The following is a 25,070-nucleotide window of genomic DNA, read 5'->3' on the forward strand; positions in this document are numbered from 1 at the left end:
TGGCGGTCAGCTTTCTTTATGGTCCAGCTCTCACTTCCATACATCACTACAGGAAAAACCATAGCTTTGACTATTCGGACTTTTGTCGGCAAGGTGATGTCTCTGCTTTTAAAGATGCTGTCGAGGTTTGTCATCGCTTTCCTCCCAAGAAGCAGCCGTCTTTTAATTTCAGGGCTGCTGTCTCCATCTGCAGTGATCATGGAGCCCAAGAAAGTAAAATCTGTCACTGCCTCCATGTCTTCCCCTTCTATTTGCCAGGAGGTGATGGGACCAGTGGCCATGATCTTGGGTTTTTTTTTTATGTTGAGCTTCAGACCGTTTTTTGCACTCTCCTCTTTCACCCTCATTAGAAAGTTTCTTAATTCCTCCTCACTTTCTGCCGTCAGAGTGGTGTCATCTAAAAAGCCCCATCCGTAGGATAGGCCAGCTTGGAGTTGTGGGGACTTTGCTCTGGATTGAGCAACTGCGTTAAATTGAGGAGAGTGAAAAGTTCCTATTTTGGGGCAGGATCCCAACATCATTTGTGGTGTGTGATGGGGATTTATCACATGACTGAAGGGAGATTTCTTCCAAATGTAAGCTGCAGTGATGGACTTGTATTTTGTGTGTATAGAGTATGTGTTTGTATGCCTGCGTGAGAAAAAGAATGGGTGGGTGAATAAGGCGTGTCAGAGTGGGAGTGAATGGATGAATGAATGGGAGAGTACACATGCATATATATCTGTGTGTGGACACAGTGTAGAATAGTTACACCAGCCTTTGTCTATGGCTACACAACCTATTGGCTCCAGGCCCTTCACCACAGCCACAAGCACAGTATCAGAGAGAAGAATTTGGACCACTGAGAGAAGATTTATATGCCAAGATACAGATGTTTTCTTCAGCTAAATTCAGAAAGATTTCTCTTAACTAAATTCAGTTCTTGACGAAATTCAGCAGGATCCTCCCCAATCCAACATGTCTTCAGTCTTCTGTGTGACTGCCTGGCCATCTGTTATTTATCTTAATTCCAGCACAGAAATATAATGACAATGTGTAATCGCCTTAATTCTCAGCTATGGAAATCCATTCAGTCAAATGACAACCCTCCCATAGCATTTGGTTTCAAAGAAAATTAGAGGTTACTCAAATACACAATACAGTGAGTTTCACTTTCTGGATATGCAATCCTTGAAGAAGCCTGAGAAAACGTAGAGGTAGAGTAAAAGGAATTCTGTTTTGACCATAGAAGTCAGAAAGAGGGGAGAAAACTCAATATTTAGCATGACTTGAACCATAGCAAAAACAGATCTCTTACCTGATATTTTAACTGGACTTTGAAAACTTGGTTGAATTTTATGGACATTGTCATTTTTTAGCACCTGATCTAACGGAGATCTTTCAAAGAAAGTGAGGACAACTTCGGATCTCGAATACTAGAGTGGTGGGAAGAACCAAAGAGATGATTACAGTTACAAAGGAAAGGGATGAGATCACATCTAAATTTTTGCAGCCAAGCTAGATATACTTTCTCTTAAGCATTTATTTAGCAAAGCAGCAAATTCCAAGATTGGAAGGCTCAAGGTTCATAGACACAATGGTGTTTGTTCTGGTCATTCAAGCACAGAGGTGTCACAATCACACAGAGTACGGATGAGGAACATTACACTTTTCAGATGAAAAGGAGCTCCACACACATGAAAAGCACAGCATTTTTATGTGCCAACCAGTAATCCATTTGTGTCCCTGATTTTCAAACACTTTCCATCAATCTGAGTAAAAATGCAGCATATCCAAGTCCATCAAGTCATGTTGGCACTTGGAGCAGAAAAGCCCACAAATTGGTCACCGTCTTCAAGGCAGTAAATCATAACAAATCCCCTGAATTTAATTCCACTGGCTGAAGCAACTGCTTCACTTTGCCTAATTGCAAGGCTGACCCTGGTAAACTTAACGTTATACAGTAGTAGATTATGTTGTATGTAAGTGCCCATATCATTAACCTTATTTTACATCACTGCGAGAAACAAACATTGACTTGCAGGAGCTCTTCATCTAGAATCAGGAACAACAAAGAGATTTACTCCAAAGCTTGCGTGCAAAGATTAAACCCAGTTGTTCTAATCCAAACCTCCGTGTGTTCTTGTGTGCGTAGAGAGGTCTCCACAATCTGAAACCCTGCAGCCCAGGGCCATAGGGAAAAGCCCTAGTCAGCTCAGAGATGGGAGTTGCAGTCCAAGAACATCTGGGGACCCAAGGATGGGAACCACTGCTCTAGAGGGCCAAATGTCCACTATTCTTGGTTTTGGCTTTGACAACTCACCCCACTCCAGTTCAGCAAAGAGACAACTTGCTGCTCTCCATTGCAGAATTGCTAACTGTAGTCCTGAATCTACTAAACTCAACACCTTTGTTCTAATCAAGAATCCTCACTTAAACTTAGTACCCAATTAGCTCTGGAACCCTAGGTCTCCTTGTCTCCATCTTGTCTGTGCTGCCAGCACTTCTGAGTGGTGGCTGGTGACTTTATGGCCAGCCAACACCTGCTGAGCTGCAATGTTTTTCTCTAGCTTTTAAACCTACCAGACAGGGAGCTCCATGACAAGTGAACCTCAGAATTCACCAACAGACCTGGAATGAATAATGTTTTCCAGTCATGAAATCTTTGAAACTTGTCTTCATACAAAATTAGGTTTAACAAGTATAAAACAGTTGTTGCAAAGGGGTTCACACGGAACTAGAATTATTGCCTGACTCAGTGTGAGGCAACTTCCTATGTTTCTATAAATTGAGCCCAGACGGATAAGGACCATAACCTACTAGCAAAGCATATGTTTTGCATGCAAGCGATTCCAGGTTGAGTTCCTTGGCACCTTCAGGAAGACTGGAGACGAGACTGTCCAGAACAGAAAAACTGCTACAAGTCAGTGTAAACAATGCTCAGCTCCAAGCATCAATAATTTGTTCAGGTTCTGTCCCACAGTACATACATGATCTAGCTACAGCAGCAGGCCACGTATAAAAATACTGCAAAGAGTAATTTTTATTTCCAGCACTCTTCAAATGACAGGGTGTAACCCATAAGTGGCTAGCCATTTTTTGAATGGCTAGCCACAGATGGCTATGTTGAAAGAAACACATGGTCTGTGTCAGAACTTTGAAAAGTTACTCTTTTCTTGGACTACAATTTTCTTCTCTATCTCTAACAGCATAGCCAGAAACTATTAGTTGCAATTTACAAACTGGAAAATACTCAAACGAGAAATGGGCTACCCTTCCATGCTCACTACAGATACTATTTTAGCAGCAGACCAGGTCCAAAGCATGCTATACCCATTGATCTGCACATTCTCCCAGAAACAGAAATCTCCAAAGAAAACGAATGGGAGTTGAGTCTACTAGGGGCTCTTTCCATCTAGCAGGGGGATAACATACTAAGTGTGAGTGAGCATAGCTTCTTCATGCCCCAGCTAAATATCTCTAGCATCTTGTCAAGGATAAGAGCCTTATATCTAGTGCTGCCTCTTCCAGGCATCATGTAGTCATTGGTATAGTCAACCTGACAGTGGCTGCCACCAAAACGAGGCTTAAGTGTGCTAGGGTAACCGGCAGGTGCTTCAGTGTTCATTAGCCTGCAGCTTTTTATGCTAGTGGAAGGTGTCCAGCACTAGATTGACACGGGTACCAGGTTTCCAAGAATGATCCCATGTACCTGTTTTTTCGTTGGTTGATTTCATGTATCTGCAGCTTTCTACTTGGAGTTTTTTAGTTTGATAACCCTCAAACTCAAATGATCTCTACAAAGTGATTTTTTTTAAATTAACATTCCCAAATTATAAATGGGTATGGATGTCTATGGCTTCAAACCCATACCGACTTAAACTGGGGAAAAATTCCCAAAGAATTTTATAAATACCTGAGACTTGATTTCTTGCACTTAGCTGGTCAACATGGTAGCACCTTCTACCTAATGCGTTTGGGTTCTAGCTTTTGGGCCAAGCCACTCATTTTGGACAAATTTCTGTTTCAGGTACCAGAGGCTGTGATTTTGTTCTAAGCTAGTTAATAATCTTTTTAGGAATAATCTGGAGGAAACTTCAGTTTGGCACCAGGGCTAAATGCTGCTTGTCAGTTAATGAAAAGGGGCACTTGGAAAACTAGTGGTGAATAATATTACTGAAGGGATCAAATTAATACATATAAAATATATATCTTAGCCTAACCGTAGCCATCTTGATTTCTGTAACTTGCTTTGCTATATGTAAACCAGTTATATTAAGGTTTTGCTTAGGCAGGCAAGAATGAACAAGGGAGGAGGGGGTGCCTGTCTGAGTTTCTTTCACTTTACTATTAAAGTATTTCTAAATTGGAAAGTTGTCCTTGCAGGATTCAGGCCGTCTGACGGAGGAACGAATTATTGCCCACAGCCGAGCATCTGCAGTAACGCCTACTAATGACAGAATCTCCTCCCATTTCTCCTCCTCCCCCCCCCCACCCTCTTAGCCCCTCTTTCATGTTCTGCCTTATAAAAATGCATACTTTTGTATCTGGGGCGCGCTTGTTCTCTGCATGTTTTCTGCAAGTGAAGTTTGTGCCTATTTTCTTGCTTTCAGCTGAAAATAAACAAATATCTATTGGATCTCTCTGTCTCTCGCTGACTGATTAAGGCATTAGAGACAGGCAAAAAGCTAGGAAATAGTTTTGGCACTCTTCATTACTTACTTAAAATATTTCTGTCTTGCCTTTCTCCTGAAAAAGTGGCTTGAGGTATGGACCGAAGGTGGCTTATGTCATTAAGACAGTATTTAAAAGCTAAAAACAGTAAGTATACAAATGTTAAAAAAGAATTTAAACTAGCCTTATATTAAAATGGTGACTAAGATCAAAATGAAAACACATTTAAAGCAACAGAGCACAACAGTCCTTTTAAAACCCATCTCAGACCAGCAAGGAGGCCAACTTACTTTGCAAGGCATATTTATAATATTCTTGAGAAGCTTCTCAACTTCATTTAGCCTGGCTTCTATGTCTTGGGACTCTTTAATTGTGATAAGTCCTGGAAATAAAGGAAAAGAAATGTTAAGGGAGTCTGGGCAAGGGATGAGAAAGGCAAAGGATGAAAGCATTCACTCTCTTTTTTTGGACATTTACATATAGATCTAATGCCATATATATCCCTAAGAATTTCAAAGGGAGGATGCAGTCAGACTGGCATTTGTCCCATTGTTTGGTCTGCTGCAAGGACTGACTGGTTCACTCCTTTTGGTGACAATCAGATGACATAATTGCTAGAGTGAACCAGTCCACCCCCAGGCTCTTCCTACCCACACCTTTCTGGATCCCTGTCATGGGGCTGCTACTGTTTTAGTGAGGGTAGGACTGCTCCATTTTGATTCGTTTCCAACACATGTCATTGCTGGCATCAAACCACAGCAGAGCATGTAGATTGAAATTTCCCTTCCACTTTCTATTTCCCAATCATTAAGTGGCTTAAGAAGACAGAAGGAAGCAATCCCCCCCCACAAAAAGTCTGTTAATGCAGCATTGATGTGCTATATCACTTAGGATTTTTTTAAAAAAATGAAAAATTTCTCCCAGAAGGAAAAGAGAGGGGAAGGGGCAAGGAGGAGGTGTTTTGTGGTTATTTTTGTTTTTCTTAACAGAGATGAGCCAAGTGGAGTCGCTTGAGATGTGTACGCCATTTGGATGCAAGGATTGCACCAAATGGCATACCAGACCACTTCTAAACCTTCAGCAACTCTGTTTAGCTTCATCCAGCCTGCTCCAGTTGAACCTTGCAGACAAGTCCTGAGTAAAAAAAAAGATTAGGCAGGTTTTTTAAAAACAACATCAAAGAGCCCTGTGGTGTCTAACACATTCTAAGTATGGTATAAGCTTTGCTTGACTGCCTTCCGTTCATTAAAAGCAACCGCCAAATGATACTCCTAAACCCTTTCCCAGGTTATAACTGTCCCCATCTCAAAATGACTGCAAAAAGTAAGAAGTAAAATCAGGTTGCTAAACTACTCCCATTCCACCCCCTCTGCATTATGAATGCAAAAGGCATCATTGGCCAAGATGCTCAATTACATTACAAAATGTAGCAAGAATGAGACCCGAAGGCCTCATGACTAACAAATGTACAACATGAAGGGCTTGTAAACGAGGCCTAAGTTTTAGAATTGTGCCTTGTCCATACAATCATGGAACTGAAAGACTGGCAACAAAAAGATTCTGTATCCCCTTGAGGTGTGGAAAAACCCAGCACTTACAGAAGTTAAAAAAGCACCCTTGAATCTTAAAGATGACCCATCTCCCTGTTTACCTCTGGTCATAACTATGTCCCTAATTTGTTTCTTGTTCGTCTGTTTTTTATTTTTGTATTTGTTTTGTTTTTGTTTTGTTTTTTTGAAAAAGAAATGACCCTTTTCAGCAATCTACAGGCGTCATGCAGCCCAAGGCAGGGTCATGGAGCAAAACGTTTGTCCCCATGTCTGGTGTGACTGCTCATCCCCACCTTACAAGATAGCTCTCTCCCTGGAAACCCATGAAGACGAATCACCCTTGAATGAGGCTTAATTTAAAACACTTCACTGGACATGCAGCAGGTCGATATGCCTTATCTCAAGTATTGTTCGTCTTTTTGTTAATGACTAGTTACTATTAACAATGAATCTTCCTGAAATAGAGTATCTAACTGCCATGCTTTATTTTGCCCCATTACAATGAAAGAAAACCATTCATCTACATGGGAGAAAGTTAGACAAAATGACTGGGATACAGTTTGATCTGAATCTCTACTATCCACTGTCCCAGCCAAGCCCAGTATAGACCATCCTTGGCTCTGTTTCTTCCTAATCTTGGTACAGCCTTCCCGAGTCTAATGCCCTCCCGTTGTGTGGAGCTACAGCTCCCAAGGCCTTAACCTAAGGCCAACAACCATGTAGGCTGGGGACAATGGGATTTGTAGTCCACACACTCTTAAGGGAGCACTAGTTGAGAAAGCCTCCTCTAAAGTGTGACAAAATGTAGGGATTTTTTCGTTCTGTATGTCTACCTACAATCCAATCATCTATCTGTCTATGCACCTATCTATAAGTTTTTTCTTGTTATTTTTTTATTGCTCACTGTTCAAAATAATATAAGTTTGATTTAATGTTGCTTCATAAAATAGTGTGGAAATTTGTGCATGAAAACAAATGAGAGGGAGGGAAAGAGATCCATTCTATGGCAGTTTCCGGGACAGTCCAGTAGAGGGTACCATAACACCACACACTGCCCAAGATTCCCACATACAGTAACTAGTTATTCAGTGTGGAAACACTTCAACAGTGCAACCCTATGCATGTCTATTCAGAAATCCCATTGACTTTGGATCCAATTCTTTGATTAAGCATGCTTTCGGTTGCAGCATAACAGTGAAATACTCTGCAAACCTATGCAGAGGCCATACCACCTTCTTTAATAACATTTGCAGTCATGTAAGTGGCACAAGTGAACTGTCTTAAGTTTCGAAATTGCACTGAATACAATCAACCATAAATGGGAGACAGAAAAGTTTACTTATGAAAATATTTGATAAAACAAATAACATGCTTGTGACAGCACTTCAGAAAGAAAAAAATAAGTATGGGGAAAAGATAATTACTTACAGAACAAAAGTGCTTGTCAGAGCCATAGCATAGTTTAAGGTAAAGGTAAAGGTTCCCGTTGACAATTTGTCCAGTCATGTCAGATTCTAGGGGGCGGTTCTCATCCCCGTTTCCAAGCCGTAGAGCCAGAGTTTGTCTGAAGACAGTTTCCATGGTCACGTGGCCAGCACAACTAGACATGAAATGCCATTACCTTCCCACCGTGGTGGTAGCTATTTATCTACTTGCATTTACATGCTTTTGAACTGCTAGGTTCGTAAATGTAAAGTAATGTAAACTAGCATAGTTTACATTACTTTTAACTTATGTAAATCGCTCTGGGAACTTTTGGTGAAAATAAGAACATGAGAAAGTGAGTGCAGATCCCATGTTTCTGCCTCTAGGCAATTTACTGTACACACTAAAATTTCCCACTGAGCTAACAAGTCAGCACAAGCTGAGGGAAAAGTGCAAAAGAAAGAAATTGATCACAAAGGGATGAATATGCACAAAAGATGAAACATGGCTGTAAGCCTTCCTTCTACGGGAGGCGAAGATGTCAACAAGTGCTGGAGCATATGCGGCCCTCCAGTTGTCGGTTTCCCACTCCCATGGATTTTGTTCACCCTGGTCCGTAATGGGGGATGGCAGGAATGCTCATCAGCATTTGGGGGGGACAAATCCCCCACTCCCCACTCAGGTGGGTTAAGACAGAAGATGGGAACTATGAAGGAACTGAAAAAGACCCCCAAGTGTAAGGACATGTCACTGCAGACCAAGGTCAACATCACCTACAGTAGTTCCAATGATTGTGCACAGAAATGAACTGGGCAATGAAGAAAGGTAACCGTGGGAGGGGGGGGGACAACCACCAGAAAGGCAAATAGGTGGATTCTTCACTTTTGATTAAATATGCTTAGGAGTGTGCTATATCTCTATTTAGCAGCAATGCCAGTACATCTGCATTATTTTCAAGTCAGCTAACGAACAGTGAGTCAGCTTGAATGGAATAATACTGTCTTCTGATCTATGGATATCCACCTCCTAGCTGTCAAATATACAGTTACCTAAATGTCTTGGGTCATTACATAGAAGAAAGGTCCAGAAAAGCAAGAAAACACTGAGCTTTTTTTTGTCAGTATTGTCCCAAAATCTTATGGTACTTACAGCTATCATTTGAAATGATAGTTAATAACTATCTTTGTAACTGGGTACTCCTTCTGCACCTTAAAACCGCCCATTACACATAATTTCAGAACTGTAAGGAACTGTGTTTAATGTCATCAGGTTTACTTGGACTTACATTAGGTCTACATCCCTCAATCATGACAAATAGACCATTTGCTCCACATAGACTTCTGGGGTCTCAAAATTCACCAGGCACTGCCTAAATAACTTCTACAGTGATCTGCACCACCACAAGAATTAGGAACTCCCCATCCCCACTGAGAATCTGATGACTCTACCCTGATCTGATGACTCTATGTTGATAATCAATTCTTACACTTTCCAGCAATATGTTCAGAGAACATCACAATACACTTGCGCTCTCTCCAGAACAGGTTACTGTTCATGTTTAGCTTTTGTTGTGACCACCTGTGCATCCATACACATACACAAGTATGATCCCTTATGGTTGTTGTGGGTTTTTCGGGCTCTTTGGCCATGTTCTGAAGGTTGTTCTTCCTGACGTTTCGCCAGTTTCTGTGGCCGGCATCTTCAGAGGACTGGAGTAGGAACTCTGTCTATAGACTTTCCTCAGGCATATGGCTATGTGGAATATCATTATGAGCTCCTGCATTTTAAAATTTACCACTGTACTATTGCTGAGGAAACTGCATGAATAACTACAATATACTCACAAAATACATTACTGAATTATGTCTTGTAGTCCATTCAGAGAAAAATCTATACAGAATTTTGTTGTGGAGTCAAGTCATGCTGATGGGAGTATGTTACCCCTGCTCCCTCTGTCATCACTTTAATCACAGAAACACGATGCTGGGAAGAAAGGATGGTCTCTCTGTGTAAGCCAAAAATGCTCATTTTAGCTCACGGGGTGAAGTGATCTGGGGATAGAATTCTCCCCCACTCCTGTTCATATTTCTGTGATTAAAGTGATAATGGAGCAAACGAGGCTAGCATGCTCCCCTCTTTGAAGCACACTTTGAAGCAAGACTGAAGAGTGCTAATGTGGATATGCTTTTGCTATGCTGCAGCAATTCACAACCCTAGTAAGTTTTTCAAAGTATGTGAGACATTTGTGGTTCACTGCCATGCACACACATTTCATTGGTGAATGAGGATTTGAATATTCAAGTCTCCTGAATATTAGTTCAGCACTCTTTTCTATGACAAATGTGAATATTCAACGTGAATATGCATCTACATTCATATAATGTGCATATAATGTGCGTGTCTAGATGAGTGATGTGTCCATTTTGTGTACTATCTCTGAATCAAGCCTCTGAGCAATTCATTCTTTCTTTCTTTCTTTCTTTCTTTCTTTCTTTCTTTCTTTCTTTCTATCTATCTATCTATCTATCTATCTATCTATCTATCTATCTATCTATCTATCTATCTATCTATCTATCTATCTATCTATCTATCTATCTATCTATAGTGGGGTCTCTACTTAAGAACTTAATCCGTATTGGAAGGTGGTTCTCAAGTTGAAAGGTTCTTATGTTGAATCTGCATTTCCCATAGGAATGCATTGAAAACCATTTAATCCGTATCTGCTCTTTTCCGTCCATAGAAACTACAGTGGAACCTCATCCGTTTTGGAATGGTGTTCTTAAGTTGAAACGTTCTTAAGTTGAAGCAAAATTTCCCATAGGAATAGACTGAAAACCAATTAATCCGTTCTGGCTGTTTTTTTGTTATGTAGAGGTGCGTTCGTACATTGAAGCATTAATTCCCATAGGAACTAATGCAAAGCTGGTTAATACGTACTCTACCACTAGGGGGAGAATTTTTTTTTAACCTAAGATGACCTAAGGTTAAAAAAAGAGCAGGAAAGGTTTTTTTTTCCTGTTCTTATCTTGGATTTCTGTTCTCAAGTAGAAGCAAAATTTAGCAAATGGAGCTGTTCTTAAGTTGGATTGTTCTTAAGTAGGGATGTTCTTAAGTAGAGACCCCACTGTATCTGTCTGTCTGTCTGTCTGTCTGTCTATCTCTGTCTGTCTGTCTCTCTGTCTGTCTGTCTGTCTGTCTGTCTGTCTGTCTGTCTGTCTGTCTGTCTATACATACATACATACATACATACATACATACATACATACATACATACATACATACATACATACATACATACATACATACATACATACATACATACATACATACATACATACATACATACATACAAAGTATATAACCAGTCCTCACCACTACTGAATATTGGGTACTGTGATGAAAGAAACACTGGTCCAGAGATATTAAACTTGCTTTAATGGCCATATTCCAGTTTAGTCAGTCTTTATATGCACAGAATTTCACACAAATCTCTACTGTCTCTTTGCTCAAAGGCCAACACCCTTCTACTGTGGGAATCTAGTTAGATCATTCATTTCCATAAAGGAATATAAATATGTTGAAACAATTGCAAATTATTATGTTAATTTGAACAAATAAATATCAAAACAATGCATCCAAATGAAGTAAAACAAAGCATCATTCCACAGTTGCATGACTTGAATGCCAAGCAAGGGCCCAACGTACGCAGCATCTCTTCAATGCAGATGTGGGATCAAGAGCATGGCCCATGACAGATGAGGAGGGAGGATGTTATCCTTCACCACATTCCTGATGAAAATTATCCCTCTTCTTGAAGCAAAATTCCATGGATCCTACTTAATATCAGATGTCACTCCCAAGATCACACAGGTTGCAAAATCTACAATGGTTTTGTCTTAGGGCAACAGTGGGCAATTTACAGCCCTTTGGACATTTCCTGGATTACAGTTCCCATTGTGCCTACTGTTCGTGGGCAGTGCATTCCCCAAATTTCCACAGGGTCACAAGTTGCCTGCTTTCTGCCTTTGGACCATTTCATATTAGACAACTGTTGGAGATATTTTTTGAAACCCAGCTCTCAGAATTCTCCAAGAATCCATCAGGCAGAGTCTTGGGAGTTTCACAGACCCACACCTTAATAAAGCTGCTGCGGTGCTTCCTGGGCACAATAGTTCTTCAGGAGGTGTCCTCCACAGAACCCAAAAGGTATCAAGACTACACCTCCTAGGAGTGTTGTGACGGCTTCCATTTTTGTATGTTAACAACAGGAAATAGGCCTGAGACAACCATGCAGCCCTGGAGAATTAGGCTCTGGTCCATGTGAGAGAAATATAGGTGTCTATAAGTGAAGGTCTGGGATATTCTTAGAGAATTCTGGAAGTTGGAGTCCAATATATCTGAATGCTGCATCCCTAAAAATTGCTACATGACACTGTTGAGAGCTAAGATTATACTTTCATTCAGATTTTTTTAAAAAAAGATAGGAATCAAAGGATTTCTCTGGTGACTACATTTCTCTGTGTACAGTGGATCTTACGCCTAGAGAAGCACATGTTAGATTTCAAAATCAACCAATAAACAGAAAGCAGAGAAGATGTTGCTAAAGACACTACAAAGGAAGATAGATGAAGCAAATGTACATGAGGGCAGGAAACATGCTCCAAAACTGGCATCTGCCAGCACGTGTGGGCCAGCTGGCCCTTTGCCCTTAGAGAACAGAAGCGCTTAATGAAAATAAAGTCGTCCTGACAAGTTTCAAAAATGCCTATCACAGGAAAGATGGTAGATTTTGATAAAGTTCCTTCTAGCTTGCAGCTAGCTGTAAACATGCCCTCCAGACACCTAGGCAGAAAAAATTCCCAAACATTTGTTCCCTCTTTCTTTCCCCCTTAGAGCCACTAGTACTGTACTACAGGTATGAATGGGGACATGGTTAGTAAAAGGAAGAAGACCACTTGTAAATTTTGTGGACTTGTTCGCAAAGCTGTGGACTTAGCTGCAAACCTCAGTATAGTTAGTTGATCTTGGGGCAATACAAATCAGCTGAAAAGCTAGTGCTTTGCTTTCAGCTAGGAGAGGATAATTTGCAGATTCAGTGTTTGCTCACCAACTAAGCAGTTAGGGGCAATTCATTTATGGGGGGTACACGGCCCTGCTCCGGTCATAAGACATCCATAGACAAGACTCTTTTACCAGAGTTCTCGAAAATAAATGGTCTCCAGTGAAAGGCAGAAACTGGATCCTTAATCTGTAAGTAGTGCTGCCATAATATATGGCTCGTGCTATATCTTTTAAATGACAGCAGTGACTAAAGGAAATCCGGGCAGTCAAATACTGTACTTGGTTTCAGTCAGATCATTAAAGAATTAGAGCCTTTGTTTTCCAGGCAAAGATTTGGCACAAGCTTTATTACTGAACTGTTGACTCTACCAGCCATAAAATATACCACAATTAATGTCATGTATCAAATGAGAAACTATCTTTATTGCACCACCCCAGCAACTGCAGCTGCTGCCACTTTTGGGAATGGCTGGTCTCCTCCTGAGCTGCCACAGACATCCATCTACAGACCCAAACGTCTCAGTAAAAATTATCTTCATCACCTACTTTGCATTTAAAGGTAACGGGTTGGATCTGAACATAGTCATACTTAGGCTTCAGTCACACCACCAAAATGTTTCCAAGTTGCTCCTCATGAATTTCAACTCTTTTTGGGGGGAGTGTTTAGACAACAGCCATTATTGATTCTTTTGTTTCCCCCTCCATGCTATCTCTACATCAAATCCAGCCTGCTGGGAGGCTACCACTAAATTTGCTCCACATTTCATTGTGCAGTACAAGTGACATCCCATTCAATGTGTACTCCAAAAACAAATTAATTTCCTATGCATCTGGCATGCGGTCCCACCTCCCTCACCTGCTGCTGTTTGACTCCCTTAATTTCTTTAAATTAATTTTCAAACATGGATATCGGCACATTGATATATTTCTGTCAATTATGGAGCATCAGTCCCCCTACTGTCTTTTGACTGCCACTGCAGTGCACTGTGGGTTGTCCTCCACAGAGGGTAACGAAGCACAGAAATAGGAAGACATAGCCCAGATCAGTACGTGGCCAACAACGGCATTTTGCCAACATATGGATGAGCCCACACAAATTTGTTTTTTTTAAAAAGGGAGGGGGCAGAGAAAGGCCAAAAGAAAAGGAAGGAACTACGTCATGCTCAAGGGATACAGATGAACATAAGCACATTTGATTCACTCCAAAAGTTAAAAAAACATGAACCACTATCACAGGCTATATGTCATGTGACTACAATGGTTGACTATACAGGAAGCAGAAGACATGAGAAAGAAGGAGGATCTCAGAGGAAACCTTTGAAATCATTTCAATGGTGGTGGTAAGTCATGCTGGTCTTGTTGCTGAAGATTCTTGTGTCATCTAACTAGCCTTCCTTGGCATTTGCTTTTGTGGACTGCTTCACACTTCATGGCTAACCTAAGTGCCATTACTCATCAGTGAGTCTACTCAGAGTTGTTGTTTTCAGTTTCAGTTGCTCCTTCCCCATGGCTAATAGTGACCCAAGGGGGCAAAACGTAACATCTCTTATGGAGGGGTGGTAAGCAGGCCCTAAGATTGTTTTTTTTCAGCCTGCAGAACTCCTTCCTCCATGTTGCAGGCACCACACTTGTCTAAAGCAAAGTGCACTCTGCACCTTGATGGAACTACAAAAGCATGGTGCTCTTTAAAAACAAAAATTAAGTTGGGAGGGGTCTGTCAGAAGTAACTGTTTGAGTCTCTGAACTAGCCCATCTCTGCCAAATGCACTGTGGGGAAAGGTGAGCCAAGGTCCCCTCTGGAGCCAAATCCCCCGTCTCATTTCATTGCTCCTGAACATCTGCACATTTTGAAGCTAATTGGACACACTTCTCTTTCAATAAAAACTGACCAGCAATTAACACATTATTGAATGATAACAGAGCTGCCAACTGACTTGAAAGAAAGGCAGAGCCAGGGTTCAGTTCCTTATGAACCATCATTTGGTCTGACATTTTATCCAAGCAAACATGCATTTACAGTATTGTAAAGAAATTTATCGGCCTGTAACTGTCTCCTACAAATCCTTAGCATTATTGTTATCCCTCACTTTTAATCAGAAATAATGGATGTGTTTGCCACCGTGGGGCAACCATTCCTGTTACTAGAACTCAGCCCTAGAGATTAATTTCTCAAAAAAATTATGCATGGATGAAACTTATAGTTGTGATTGCCAAAAACAACTTCACATGGGGAAATCACCAGGATCTACATGTTTGGCTTTCATCTCTAATAATTTTCATATAATCTTGGGTAATGCCATGTTTATGCTGTATTGTTCACACCTCATTTGCTGAGAGGGGGGAAAAGATTTCATGGGTGAAATTTCAGTGAAAGCACTTGTGTTTGCAGACTTTTTGTCAGACGGCAACAACACAGCTTATTAAAGCCCATCATGAAAACATTATTCAGAGTCTGTTAGGAGAAACAAGTACTGTGGTAAAGTCTGACAAATGTACTGGGATCTCAGCTTTCTCACCTGTACAAATATGAGTTCAAGGTCCAGGACCACACAACCAGCCAGAGCACTACTTAGTGCCGCCCTCCCAATAATCTCAAACAGCCTCACTAAATAAAAGAATAGTAATAGAATAAACATACATAAGGTCATTAAACCTTTGGTCAACTCAGGGTGGATTTCATTTAAATCAAATTGATTTAAATAACAATTTAAAATTTAAAAATCAGTTTTTTTCTTTTGTTTTTTACAATTAAAATCAAACTAATAATATTTTAATTTAAATTGTGGTAAAATGTATTTGATTTTTTAAAAGAAATAATTGATTTTATCCACTCTAGGCGTGCTCCTGTGTTCAGTCTGATAGCTAGTGCATTGGCCTAGGATCTGAGGGACCCAGGTACAAATCCCCACTTTGCCATGAGGTTCAGAAGGAAGTCAGGCCAGTCACTGCTTTTTAACATTACCTATCTCACAACATTCTTGTGAACATAAAAATCAGGGCAGAGGCATCATATGCTAATCCTGAGCTTCATGGAGGAAAGGCGGGACAAAAACACAACTTGCAAATAACAAATAAATAAAATACAATTGTAAGTTCTGTGCAAGGTGTGACGTTAATACACAGTTTGCTGTGAGGACTAGCAAAATAGGGTTTTCAAAAATATTGCTGAGGAAACTAAATACCTACAGTTACATTACTAAATTATAAAATAGGAGAAACGTTCCAAACATTAGCCTTTGGTTTTAAAAAATGGTCCTGAATCTGTTTTTAGAGAATATTTTAAAATGCATTTTATTGTACATCTTTTGGGGGACCCTGGTGGGAAGAAAAGAAAAGCAATTAATAATCACTTTAAATTAGCAATAAATAAATAAATACCCCCATTCTCTTCATCTATGTAAGGGTTTTAGGAGCTGAACCGCAGAGCTGTCCACAGGGGGCACTTGAGGACAGTTAAGTGTCTGCCAGATTCCTTTCTCCTTTTTGCTTCCAGCTGACCAGAAACAAATGTGGAAACAACTTCACGTTTCCAAGATCAGAAAAGAAAACAGCAGCCAAGAAGAATGTAATAAAGATTACGTGGCAAAAGTGGAGGAATATGAAACAGCACAAACACTGAGGGACAAAATTCTACTTGAGCCAGAAAGTGGAGAAACTGAATGGATTACAAGAACTAAGAAAATAACCTACAAGTTAGGGTAAAAGGCAATGCAAGGCTTCTAAATCATTGGGGGGAAAGTGGCAAAAATTTACTTTAAGTAAGTAAATTGGGTGGAATAGCTAATACCCTAGAAGAAAGAAAAATGACCCTGATAGGATGGAGCACTGTGCCGAAAGCGACAGAATGAAATTCAACAGGGGTACGTAAGTGCAAAGTACTGCACCTCAGAAAAAGAAACCATTTGCACAGTTTTAAGATGGGTGAATAGCTGGCTCAACAAAACTACGAATGAGAAGGATCTTGGAATTGTCGTAGATCACAAGCTAAATATGAGCCAACAGTGTGATGTGGCTACAAAAAAGGTAATGCTATTTTAGGCTGCATTAATAGAAGTATAGTTTCCGAATCCAGCAAGGTACTAGTCCCCCTCTATTCAGCATTGGTTAGGCCTCACCTTGAGTATTGTGTGCAGTTCTGGACACCAAACTTCCAGAAGGATGCTAACAAATTGGAACAAGTTCAGAGGAGGGCGACAAGGATGATCAAGGGGCTGGAAACCCAAGCCTTACGAGGAAAGAATTGGGCATGTTTAGCCTTGAGAAAAGAAGACTTGAGGGGTGATATGATAGCACTTTCCAAATATTTGAAAGGCTGTCATACAGAGGAGGAGCAAGATCTGTTCTCGATCATCCCAGAGTGCAGAACACACAACAATGGGCTCAAAGGAAGCAGATTTCAGTTGAATATCAGGAAAAACTTCCTGTTAGAGCAGTATAACAGTGGAACCAGTTACCTTGGGAGTTGGTGAGGGCTCCAACACTGGAGGCATTCAAGAAAAATTTAGATAATCACCTGGCAGATCTGCTTTGTGTGTATTCCTGCATTGAGCAGAGAGTTGGACTTGATGGCCTTGTAGGCCCCTTCCAACTTCACTTTTCTATGATTCTGTGATATGATTAAAGCATGCCACAGTGTCTACATCTTACTGATGCAAAAGACATGAACAGATTAAGCAAGGGTCAGCTTGGTAGACCTAGCCCTACCAAAGGGAGGCAACCATCTTTGGTGGCAAATGTGGTGGTGAGAAGATATATCTTCTAGTCTAGCTATGAATTTAAGTCTGTAGGATAGGGGTAGGTGGATGATATCCTGCTATTCAACTAACAGAGTACAATTCCCTGCAGGCTAGGTGACCATCCATTATCAAGTGATGTGTGTTGCATGCCACTTGATTTATCCTCATTCAATTACTCAATACAAAAATTATAGGTAAAATCAAAATAGAAATAGAAAGTTAAAAAAGACAAGAAACATGATGGCACCTTAAAGACTAACTTTTATGTTTTCTGATGTGAGTTTTTATGGACAAATTCACTTCATCAGACAAAAGAGAAAGAGAGTTAATGTGGCAAATATTTATACATGGCATCAAAATATAGATATCAAACACAGGGCTCATGGTTGGTTGGTCAGAAAGCCAGTGGGTGTTGTACATTGTGGTGATAGCGGTCTTTGATATGCAGGTCTGTCATTGAAGCTTATGCTGTAAAGGATGTGAGAAACCCTGTCATAAAATAACAACAGTACTGTAGTATAACATGAATGTAAATTAGATTGGCTGTTTACAGTCAGTGATGAACTTTTCCCCCCTACAAGCTTTCCATTGTAATCAGTTGCAATAGTGTGTGAATTACCCCGGGAATGTGTGACCACAAGAGCAAAGTCAAGCATCTGTTCAACTTTCAAGTTTCTAAGGTGGATCTGTTAAGGGGGAAAAATATCTGTGAAATGTAGTACAGAACAGTATTTGTAGTATTTATATTTGGTAGTGCCCTAAAAACCTTGCCTATATTATATTATATTATATTATATTATATTATATTATATTATATTATATTATATTATATTATATTATATTAATTTTATCATATCATATCATATCATATCATATCATATCATAGCAACACAAAACAGTGCTCTATATACTTCCTCAAAAAGCCTTGATGGAATGTGGCTTCCCAGAATACATAAGACTGTAAGAGTAGCTGCAACCTGGTTGCAACTTTGTGCAACAATTTTATAAATTGCTTTCTTGCCTGCACAATAAGGACTGGACTAATGACCAACACATTGTGCAGAACTGTAACATTTGAAAATAAAGGCTTGTGGCTACATAATTACCCTTCCGAACTATCACCACCAGCATGCAAGGGCCAGTTGATGAACTGCTACCCCTGAAAAGTGCAGTGTGTCAATGTGGAGTCTCGCTGACAACTGCAAGTCAACAAATGATGCTATATTCAACACACCTGTGTGAGCCATGCCCTTAAACTAACTTAATCCCTAGCTGGACCAGTTTCACAGCAACCCCTTTCAGAGACAAAAAATGTTGCACTAACGGTGGGAGGGAATTCCAGAGTCTGGGAGCAGTGACAGAGAAGACCCTCTCCGGATGATCTTAATATCCAGCCAAGCTCATAAAGGATGACAAGGTCCTTGAGACTGCTTGGACCCTAAAGCTGTTTAGAGGTTTATAGATTGAAACCAGCACTTTGAACTGTGCCCAGAAATGGACTGGCAGCCAGTGGAGCTGCATTAACAAGGGGGTTATGCGCTCCCTGTAACCAGCAGTGGCTGCAGCATTTTGGACGCATGCTGAAGGCTCTGAACACATTCCAAAGGCAACCCCACATCGAGCGCATTACAGTCATCCAACTGGGTTATAACTAAGGCGGGTGTCACCATGGCCAGACCAGACTTCTGCAGGAATGGGTGCAGCTGGCACACTAGTCTTAACAGTGCAAAGGCACTCCTGGACACTGCCCAAACCAGGGCATCAAGGCTCAGAAACGAATTCTGGAGCACACCCTGGATTCTCACTTCAGTGACAGGAAACAAGTCTTCCCCCACACTTGAGGACAGCAAATACCTCAGAGGGCCCTGAAGAGGAATATATAATTCTGTCCCACCAAGGAGAACAGTTAGGCGATTGCACACTACATAAAAGCCATCATCTATCACATGAGGCGGCCTCCCCACTTTGTGAAACAAGAGGACCAGTCATCTGTGTGAACACACAGAGGACACTCCACAGCAGCTTACAGGCAGTTTACGGTATGTATAGAGCTTCAGATCACAACACGAACTGCAAGGGGCTTATGGGATAACTAGGGCCACTATAAGAAGCACAAGTGTTTCCCTACAGCAGAAGTGGGATTTTTTTGTTTTGTTTTGTTTTGTTTGTTTGTTTGTTTGTTTGTTTGTTTGCCCTCCAGATGTTTTCACCTCCAACTCCCAGATGCTACAGCTTTCAGGAAGGAATTCTGGGAGCTGTAATCCAAAACATCTGGAAGGTCAAAGGTCTCTCCATCCTTGTCCGGCCTGTAGATGCCACAGAGCACAGGGTCAAGCTGCTAACTATACATTCTTGTTTTCTTCAGCTACTTTTGAGTTCCCTTGCCTGGCGGATTGTAACTTGGTGAGACAGAAGCAGCCACTGAGGTCCTTCTCTCTGCTTCGCTTTCCTCTGACCATCTTTTAATTACATTCTGTTTGAAAGTTTCCGGAGCCTCTATCTACAGTCTGCATACACGGAGCCTGATTACCCAGTTCAGTTCCTTAACAATCAGAGCCAAACTATGTCAACAGATTCCCTTCTGTCTGCCCAGTGCTTCGCTGTGACTTGGTAGCATTTCTTTTCCTTCCTGACATCCACTTGGCACATGTATATATAGGACTCCTCACAGTATCACACAGGGGACAACCAAGCCCATTGAGTTCCCTCAATCAATGTATTGCTTTTGCCTCCCTTCAATCCCAGTCTCTTTGCCTTTCCTCAAAGTCTCAAAACTATCACAGCATTTGTATCCACCTCATTTTTTAAAAATGTATTTAACTTATACAAATTTAAGTTATACAATCCCATTTTGGCCTATATTTCTTTTATATCGTGTTTATGGTTGTGGGCAAAAAAAGGTTGAGAATGGCTGATCTAGAGTATCCTTAAAAGCTGTCAAAATTACATGACAACATTAAAAAAAATTAGGGCAAACAGCAGAACGGAGTGAAAGTAACAGGGTTCGGTTTCTGATACAAACTGGTGAACCTGCTCTGTACTACCAGCAGTTTAGCACAAGAAATGAACCATTTCAGCATTAAACTTGTTGTATTTTCTTTTCTAAAGGGCTTGCTGCAGAAAGATGTACTGATTGTTCTCAAAACTATAATTTAGTGAGATGATGCCAGAGCAAGAAGGGGGCGTTCTGAAAGGGGCAGGAAAAATAGTGGGGGAAGGAGTGAAAAAGGTGGAGAATTAATGGAGGAGGGAAGGGAATGAAGGTTGGGTTTTAGGAGAAAATGTTGCTGTTTTCATCCTCTGTGTGGACAGAGGCACTGGAGAGTCCTGGAATACAAGATGTTGGACACGGGCATGCAGAGTGTGAACAGTACCAATACAAATGGTGAAGAAGCAGTGTAGGGAGCATGCAATAAGCTGCCTGAAATCATTCAGTCTGGAAGAACCCTAACTCTTTTCCCTCTTTTATTTAAAACAAAGAGAGGAAAAACCTGCTTCATATCACCTTGTGATTCACTTAACAGGTTCCAACCTATCAGTTTAAAGGAAGTGCACTATCTCATTATAGGGATATTCTTCATGGGATTGTTGTGAAGATAAGTCTGTGTGTGGTGGGGGGAAGATGATTAAAACAGTGCTGGCATTTAAAAGACATATTTTATTTTTGTAAACACTGCAAGTTGCTGTGGCTGAAAGGCCAGGGCAAGAATGTTATTTAAATGCATGAAACAAAAAAGTCCCTGTTAAGAGTCTCACATACTATTTGTAAAGTGCTTGTAAATGTAGGCAGAAAGCAGGCAGGAGCAATTTCAAAACCAAAATATAAAGTATGGCCACATACTCGTTACACCTGAGTTACAGAGTTAGGAATGCAAAACACAGCATAATGGCAACTGATAGAAACTGCCTCCCAGCTTCACCTGGGATTATCCTTGCTAATTACATGAAAGGCCTATTCAGCTGACAACACAAATTCTAGAGACCATTCAATGTTCTTCATCCGTCTCTGCTCTGATTTACTGCCAGTCCTGGGTACCTGTGTAGCAAATCTGGAGCCCAAATCTGCCCAAGGAGGCATTCTTAAGAGCTGCCCCACAACTATGAGGCTCCCTTCCTCTAAAGATGACAGAAAGTTTCAAATTCAAGAAACATTCACAGCCACTGTGAGATGTTAGGCCAACCTTCCTCAAGTTAGCTGCCTCCAGATGTGTTGGACTACATGCACCATTTTCCCTAGCCAGAATGGCGTATGATGAGAGCTGTGTTCAGTGTCTCATTCTAGACGACTGCTCAGGAAGGTTATGGCAGGCCACTTGAGAAAGATGAGGTAAGTTGTGATGATCTCATGCTTTCACCTAATTCTTCCCTATATATGTGGGCTTTCTATGTATACATGACATTTTCCTTTAAAGACATGAACTGTTAGTATGGGTGCATGGTGAGCATGAACTCTGTTCATGTCTTTAACCCTGGATGGATAAGAGGGATTTGAAGGAACAGAATGATAGGGCTAGAAGGAATCATAGAGACCACGGAACCCACCCACCCACCCACCCATCTCAAGGCGGGGTGTTCTATAAATTACCCTGCCACAGATCACTGCACAAAGTGACTTTATCCCGGCCAAGTGACTTGCCCCACTTATCCTGCGGCAAAAGGTTGTGTGCTCATCTAACAGTGCTGATGGAAGTAACAGGACCTGCTGAATCAGCACATCCAACACTCACCGCGACACAGGGAGACAACAGCAGTAATCACTACTGAGAGTCCCATAGACTTGCAGAGACCCATGGGGGAGAGCATTCAAGATTGGGGAGGGCACTCTCCATGCTCCCCTAGTAACAGCTACCCACTGCTATTACTTCTTTCACTTCTCATTTGGCTGCCCTAGGGGCTTGGGAAGAAGAGGAGAAGGAACACCTAGAAGTGTTCAAAGAGCATCCCATGTTACAGCCCCTGAGGAACATAAATCCAGTAAATGAACCACAGGTCCGTCCCCCCACCCACCCCAGCAGCAAGGACAGCTAGAGGATCCTTCACTTTTGGAAATGCACCCTACTAGTCCTGGTGGGGCCCTATGATCTACTCCAACTTCCTCTCCCCATCCTATCCCTGGAAGCTGATCCAGATCTTAATTCTCAAGAGGAGGGCATTTGGAAGAGAGGCTCTGGGAGAATGGGGCAGCCCATGACTTCCCCGTTAATTGCTCCACCCATATACCACATGGGTTAAAGTCTGCCCTAAAATCCCATTTATTCACACCACCAGGGCTAATGGTTAGTCTTTTAAACAAAATGCTAAGCTCGCTTGCCTCAGGCATGCCTAGGCACCAGACCTTTGAGCTAGAAAAGGCTGCTTCCCATTTCACGTGCCGTGAGGTTGACTACCGTTGGCATGGAGAGGCGTTTTTCACATGCTCAGAGGCACTGCCTCTATTGTTTCACACTTTCCAGAGCTTAAGCCCGACAATCATCCTAAACCCGGGAAACCCGACCACATTTTTCACATGCTTCCTTATCTTTACAGCGTAGGTTCCAGCCATACTCCCAAAACACGACCCAGGGCTGATTCCCGGCTCTAATTATGCTTTGCCTCTCGGAAAGCACTCTAGCTATGCCTAGTGGCACTCTCCTCCCGTTATCTCCCTGTACAGTACCTGTACTCCAATGCGTAACTCCAACAGAGCAATCTTCGCCTTCAGTTAAGACCCACCGACCGATTGGGACGGAGAGGAGGCGAAAAAAGGCTTCCACGCCACCTACCCTGATGCTAAAGCCACTTCCATGGCAGGAAAAGGCCACCGATCTCCCCCGGGCTTCGTTCCGAGTCGAGGGCGACCGGCTAGGGAGAGCGGAGGGGGCAGAAAGAGCGGGGCGCCCGGCATACCTTGGAGCAACGGGGACTGGGACAGCTCGGCGCGATCCTCCGGGAAGGAGTCGAGCAGGCGCTTGAAGAGGCGGCCCAGGTCCGAGTAGCTGCGGTGCAAGTAGAGGACGTTCCGGTCCGACCACTCGGTGCGGATCTCGAAGAATTCCTCCTCGTCGCCGCGCCGGCTGATGATGAGCCTCCGGATGCCGTTCACCCAGCAGCCCCGCACGTACATGTTCACCAGCGAGGTCCCTTCAAACACGGCCGAGGCCATCCCGCCGCTGCCCGCGCATGCCACGCCGCCGCCCCCGGAGGGGGGGGGACACGGGGCGAAGTCCTCCAAGGGCGCCGCTAAACTCGGCAAGAGAGGGAAGGCAAGGGCGACGGGCCGGCGGCTCCCCTCGGAGCTCCGGGCGGAGCAGGCGGGCTCCTCCGGCGCGCCCTGCCTGGGCAGAGGAGGAAGGGACGTCTCGGCCCGCCTCCGCCTCCGCCTCGGCCGCCTCGCCAAGAGGAGTTGGCGTCTTCCTCGCCTCCGTTGCCGCTCGGGAGGGGGGGGTGTCACAAGCCGGCGGTGGGACAGAAGCGCTCTCCGGCAAATGGTGCGCGGCCGCTCGGCCCCGTCCTCCCCGGGGCGCGCGCGTCTTATTCGCCGGAATTTTCTTTCTTTCTCTCTCTCTCTCTCTCTCTCTCTCTCTCTCTCTCTCTTTGTAATTACAAGCCTGCTTGCTTGCTTGCTTGTCTGATTTGCAAGTTGCGATCTCTCCCCCCCCCCCAAGTATTTCGCGGCCGGGCAAAGGGTAGCCAAACCCCGCGCACCGCCTAGGATGGGCAGCGCTTGGCTTCGCAGCCTGTTGCCGATCCTGGCATTCAACACGTGGAAGAAAGAGAGGCGCCAGGGGAGGACGGGAAGGTGCCAAAAGTGACCCTTCGGTCGCCACCACCGCTCCCTGACGCTTCTAGAATAGGAGATCTCGTTGAATCCGTAAGAGAGCGACCGGGTGCTGGCAAATAATCGGGGGCCGAAAATGTGCCTTTTAAAAGAGCAATCAAAAGCAAAGCTAAAGAAACCGAGGTGGGTTACTCAGCGGTCCTCCCAGCGCAGGCGAAGAAGCGTGTATACAGAGACTTGAGTGGGAGATTTGTCACCACCTCTCTCCCAGTTTTCCTCTGTTTTTCTCCGCCTAGGGGGATCCCCGCCCTCGCCCCCCCTTTTCCTCGCAAGAAAATGCAAGCTGCGTTTTCCGGAGGAAAGGCCGGCAATTTCGTCCTTGTCGCGGTTCCCACGCAGCTCCCACCTCCCGCGCCGCCGCCGCCGCCTTTCCCCTCGGACGGCTCTGCTTTTCGGCCGGGGCCTGTCCCGACGCTGGCCCGGGCCCACGGAGGGCTGGGCGGGAGAGCCTGTGAACTCCTCGGTACTTTTCGCCTGCGCGATCGGGGCGGGTCTTGTCAGGGAGAAATCCTCGTCGACACCGGTTTACAAATGTGGGGGGTGAAGAGGAGGAGGAGGGAAGCTTTGCTATAATTCAGGATTTCCGTTTTTTAAGCAGTGCCCTTTGACAGCATTCCCCAGCGGCATCCGTAACACCCGAAGAATCAGTCCTCAAGGGGGCAAGGCCTTTCCGAGAGGTTGATGATGATCCCTCTCATTTTGGGCACAAAAACCAAATTGTCCTGCAGCTGAATTTTACTTGAAGGCTAGTATCTAACCAGACGCCGCGGTCCTCCACTGTAGGAAAGAGCAACAGGTTATTATAGGGGCTCCAGGGGCAGGCCAGGT

General features: G+C 42.9%; 1 protein-coding gene across 1 annotated transcript in view; it reads right to left on the reverse strand.

Annotated features, from left to right (window-relative positions):
* The window catches only part of PXDC1 (PX domain containing 1), a 39,002-nt gene extending 14,633 nt beyond the window's left edge, over positions 1-24,369 (reverse strand). Inside the window, exons 1-3 of the mRNA XM_020789793.3 lie at positions 23,312-24,369; positions 4,944-5,035; positions 1,298-1,415 (exon numbers count right to left, since the gene is read on the reverse strand). Of these exons, the coding sequence (XP_020645452.1) occupies positions 1,298-1,415; positions 4,944-5,035; positions 23,312-23,567 (466 nt within the window). The 5' untranslated portion in view covers positions 23,568-24,369. The remainder of the gene's footprint in view (positions 1-1,297; positions 1,416-4,943; positions 5,036-23,311) is intronic.
* Positions 24,370-25,070: the final 701 nt, after the last annotated feature.

Source organism: Pogona vitticeps, chromosome 4 (assembly GCF_051106095.1).
Source record: "Pogona vitticeps strain Pit_001003342236 chromosome 4, PviZW2.1, whole genome shotgun sequence".
Classification (NCBI taxonomy): Eukaryota; Metazoa; Chordata; class Lepidosauria; order Squamata; family Agamidae; genus Pogona; species Pogona vitticeps.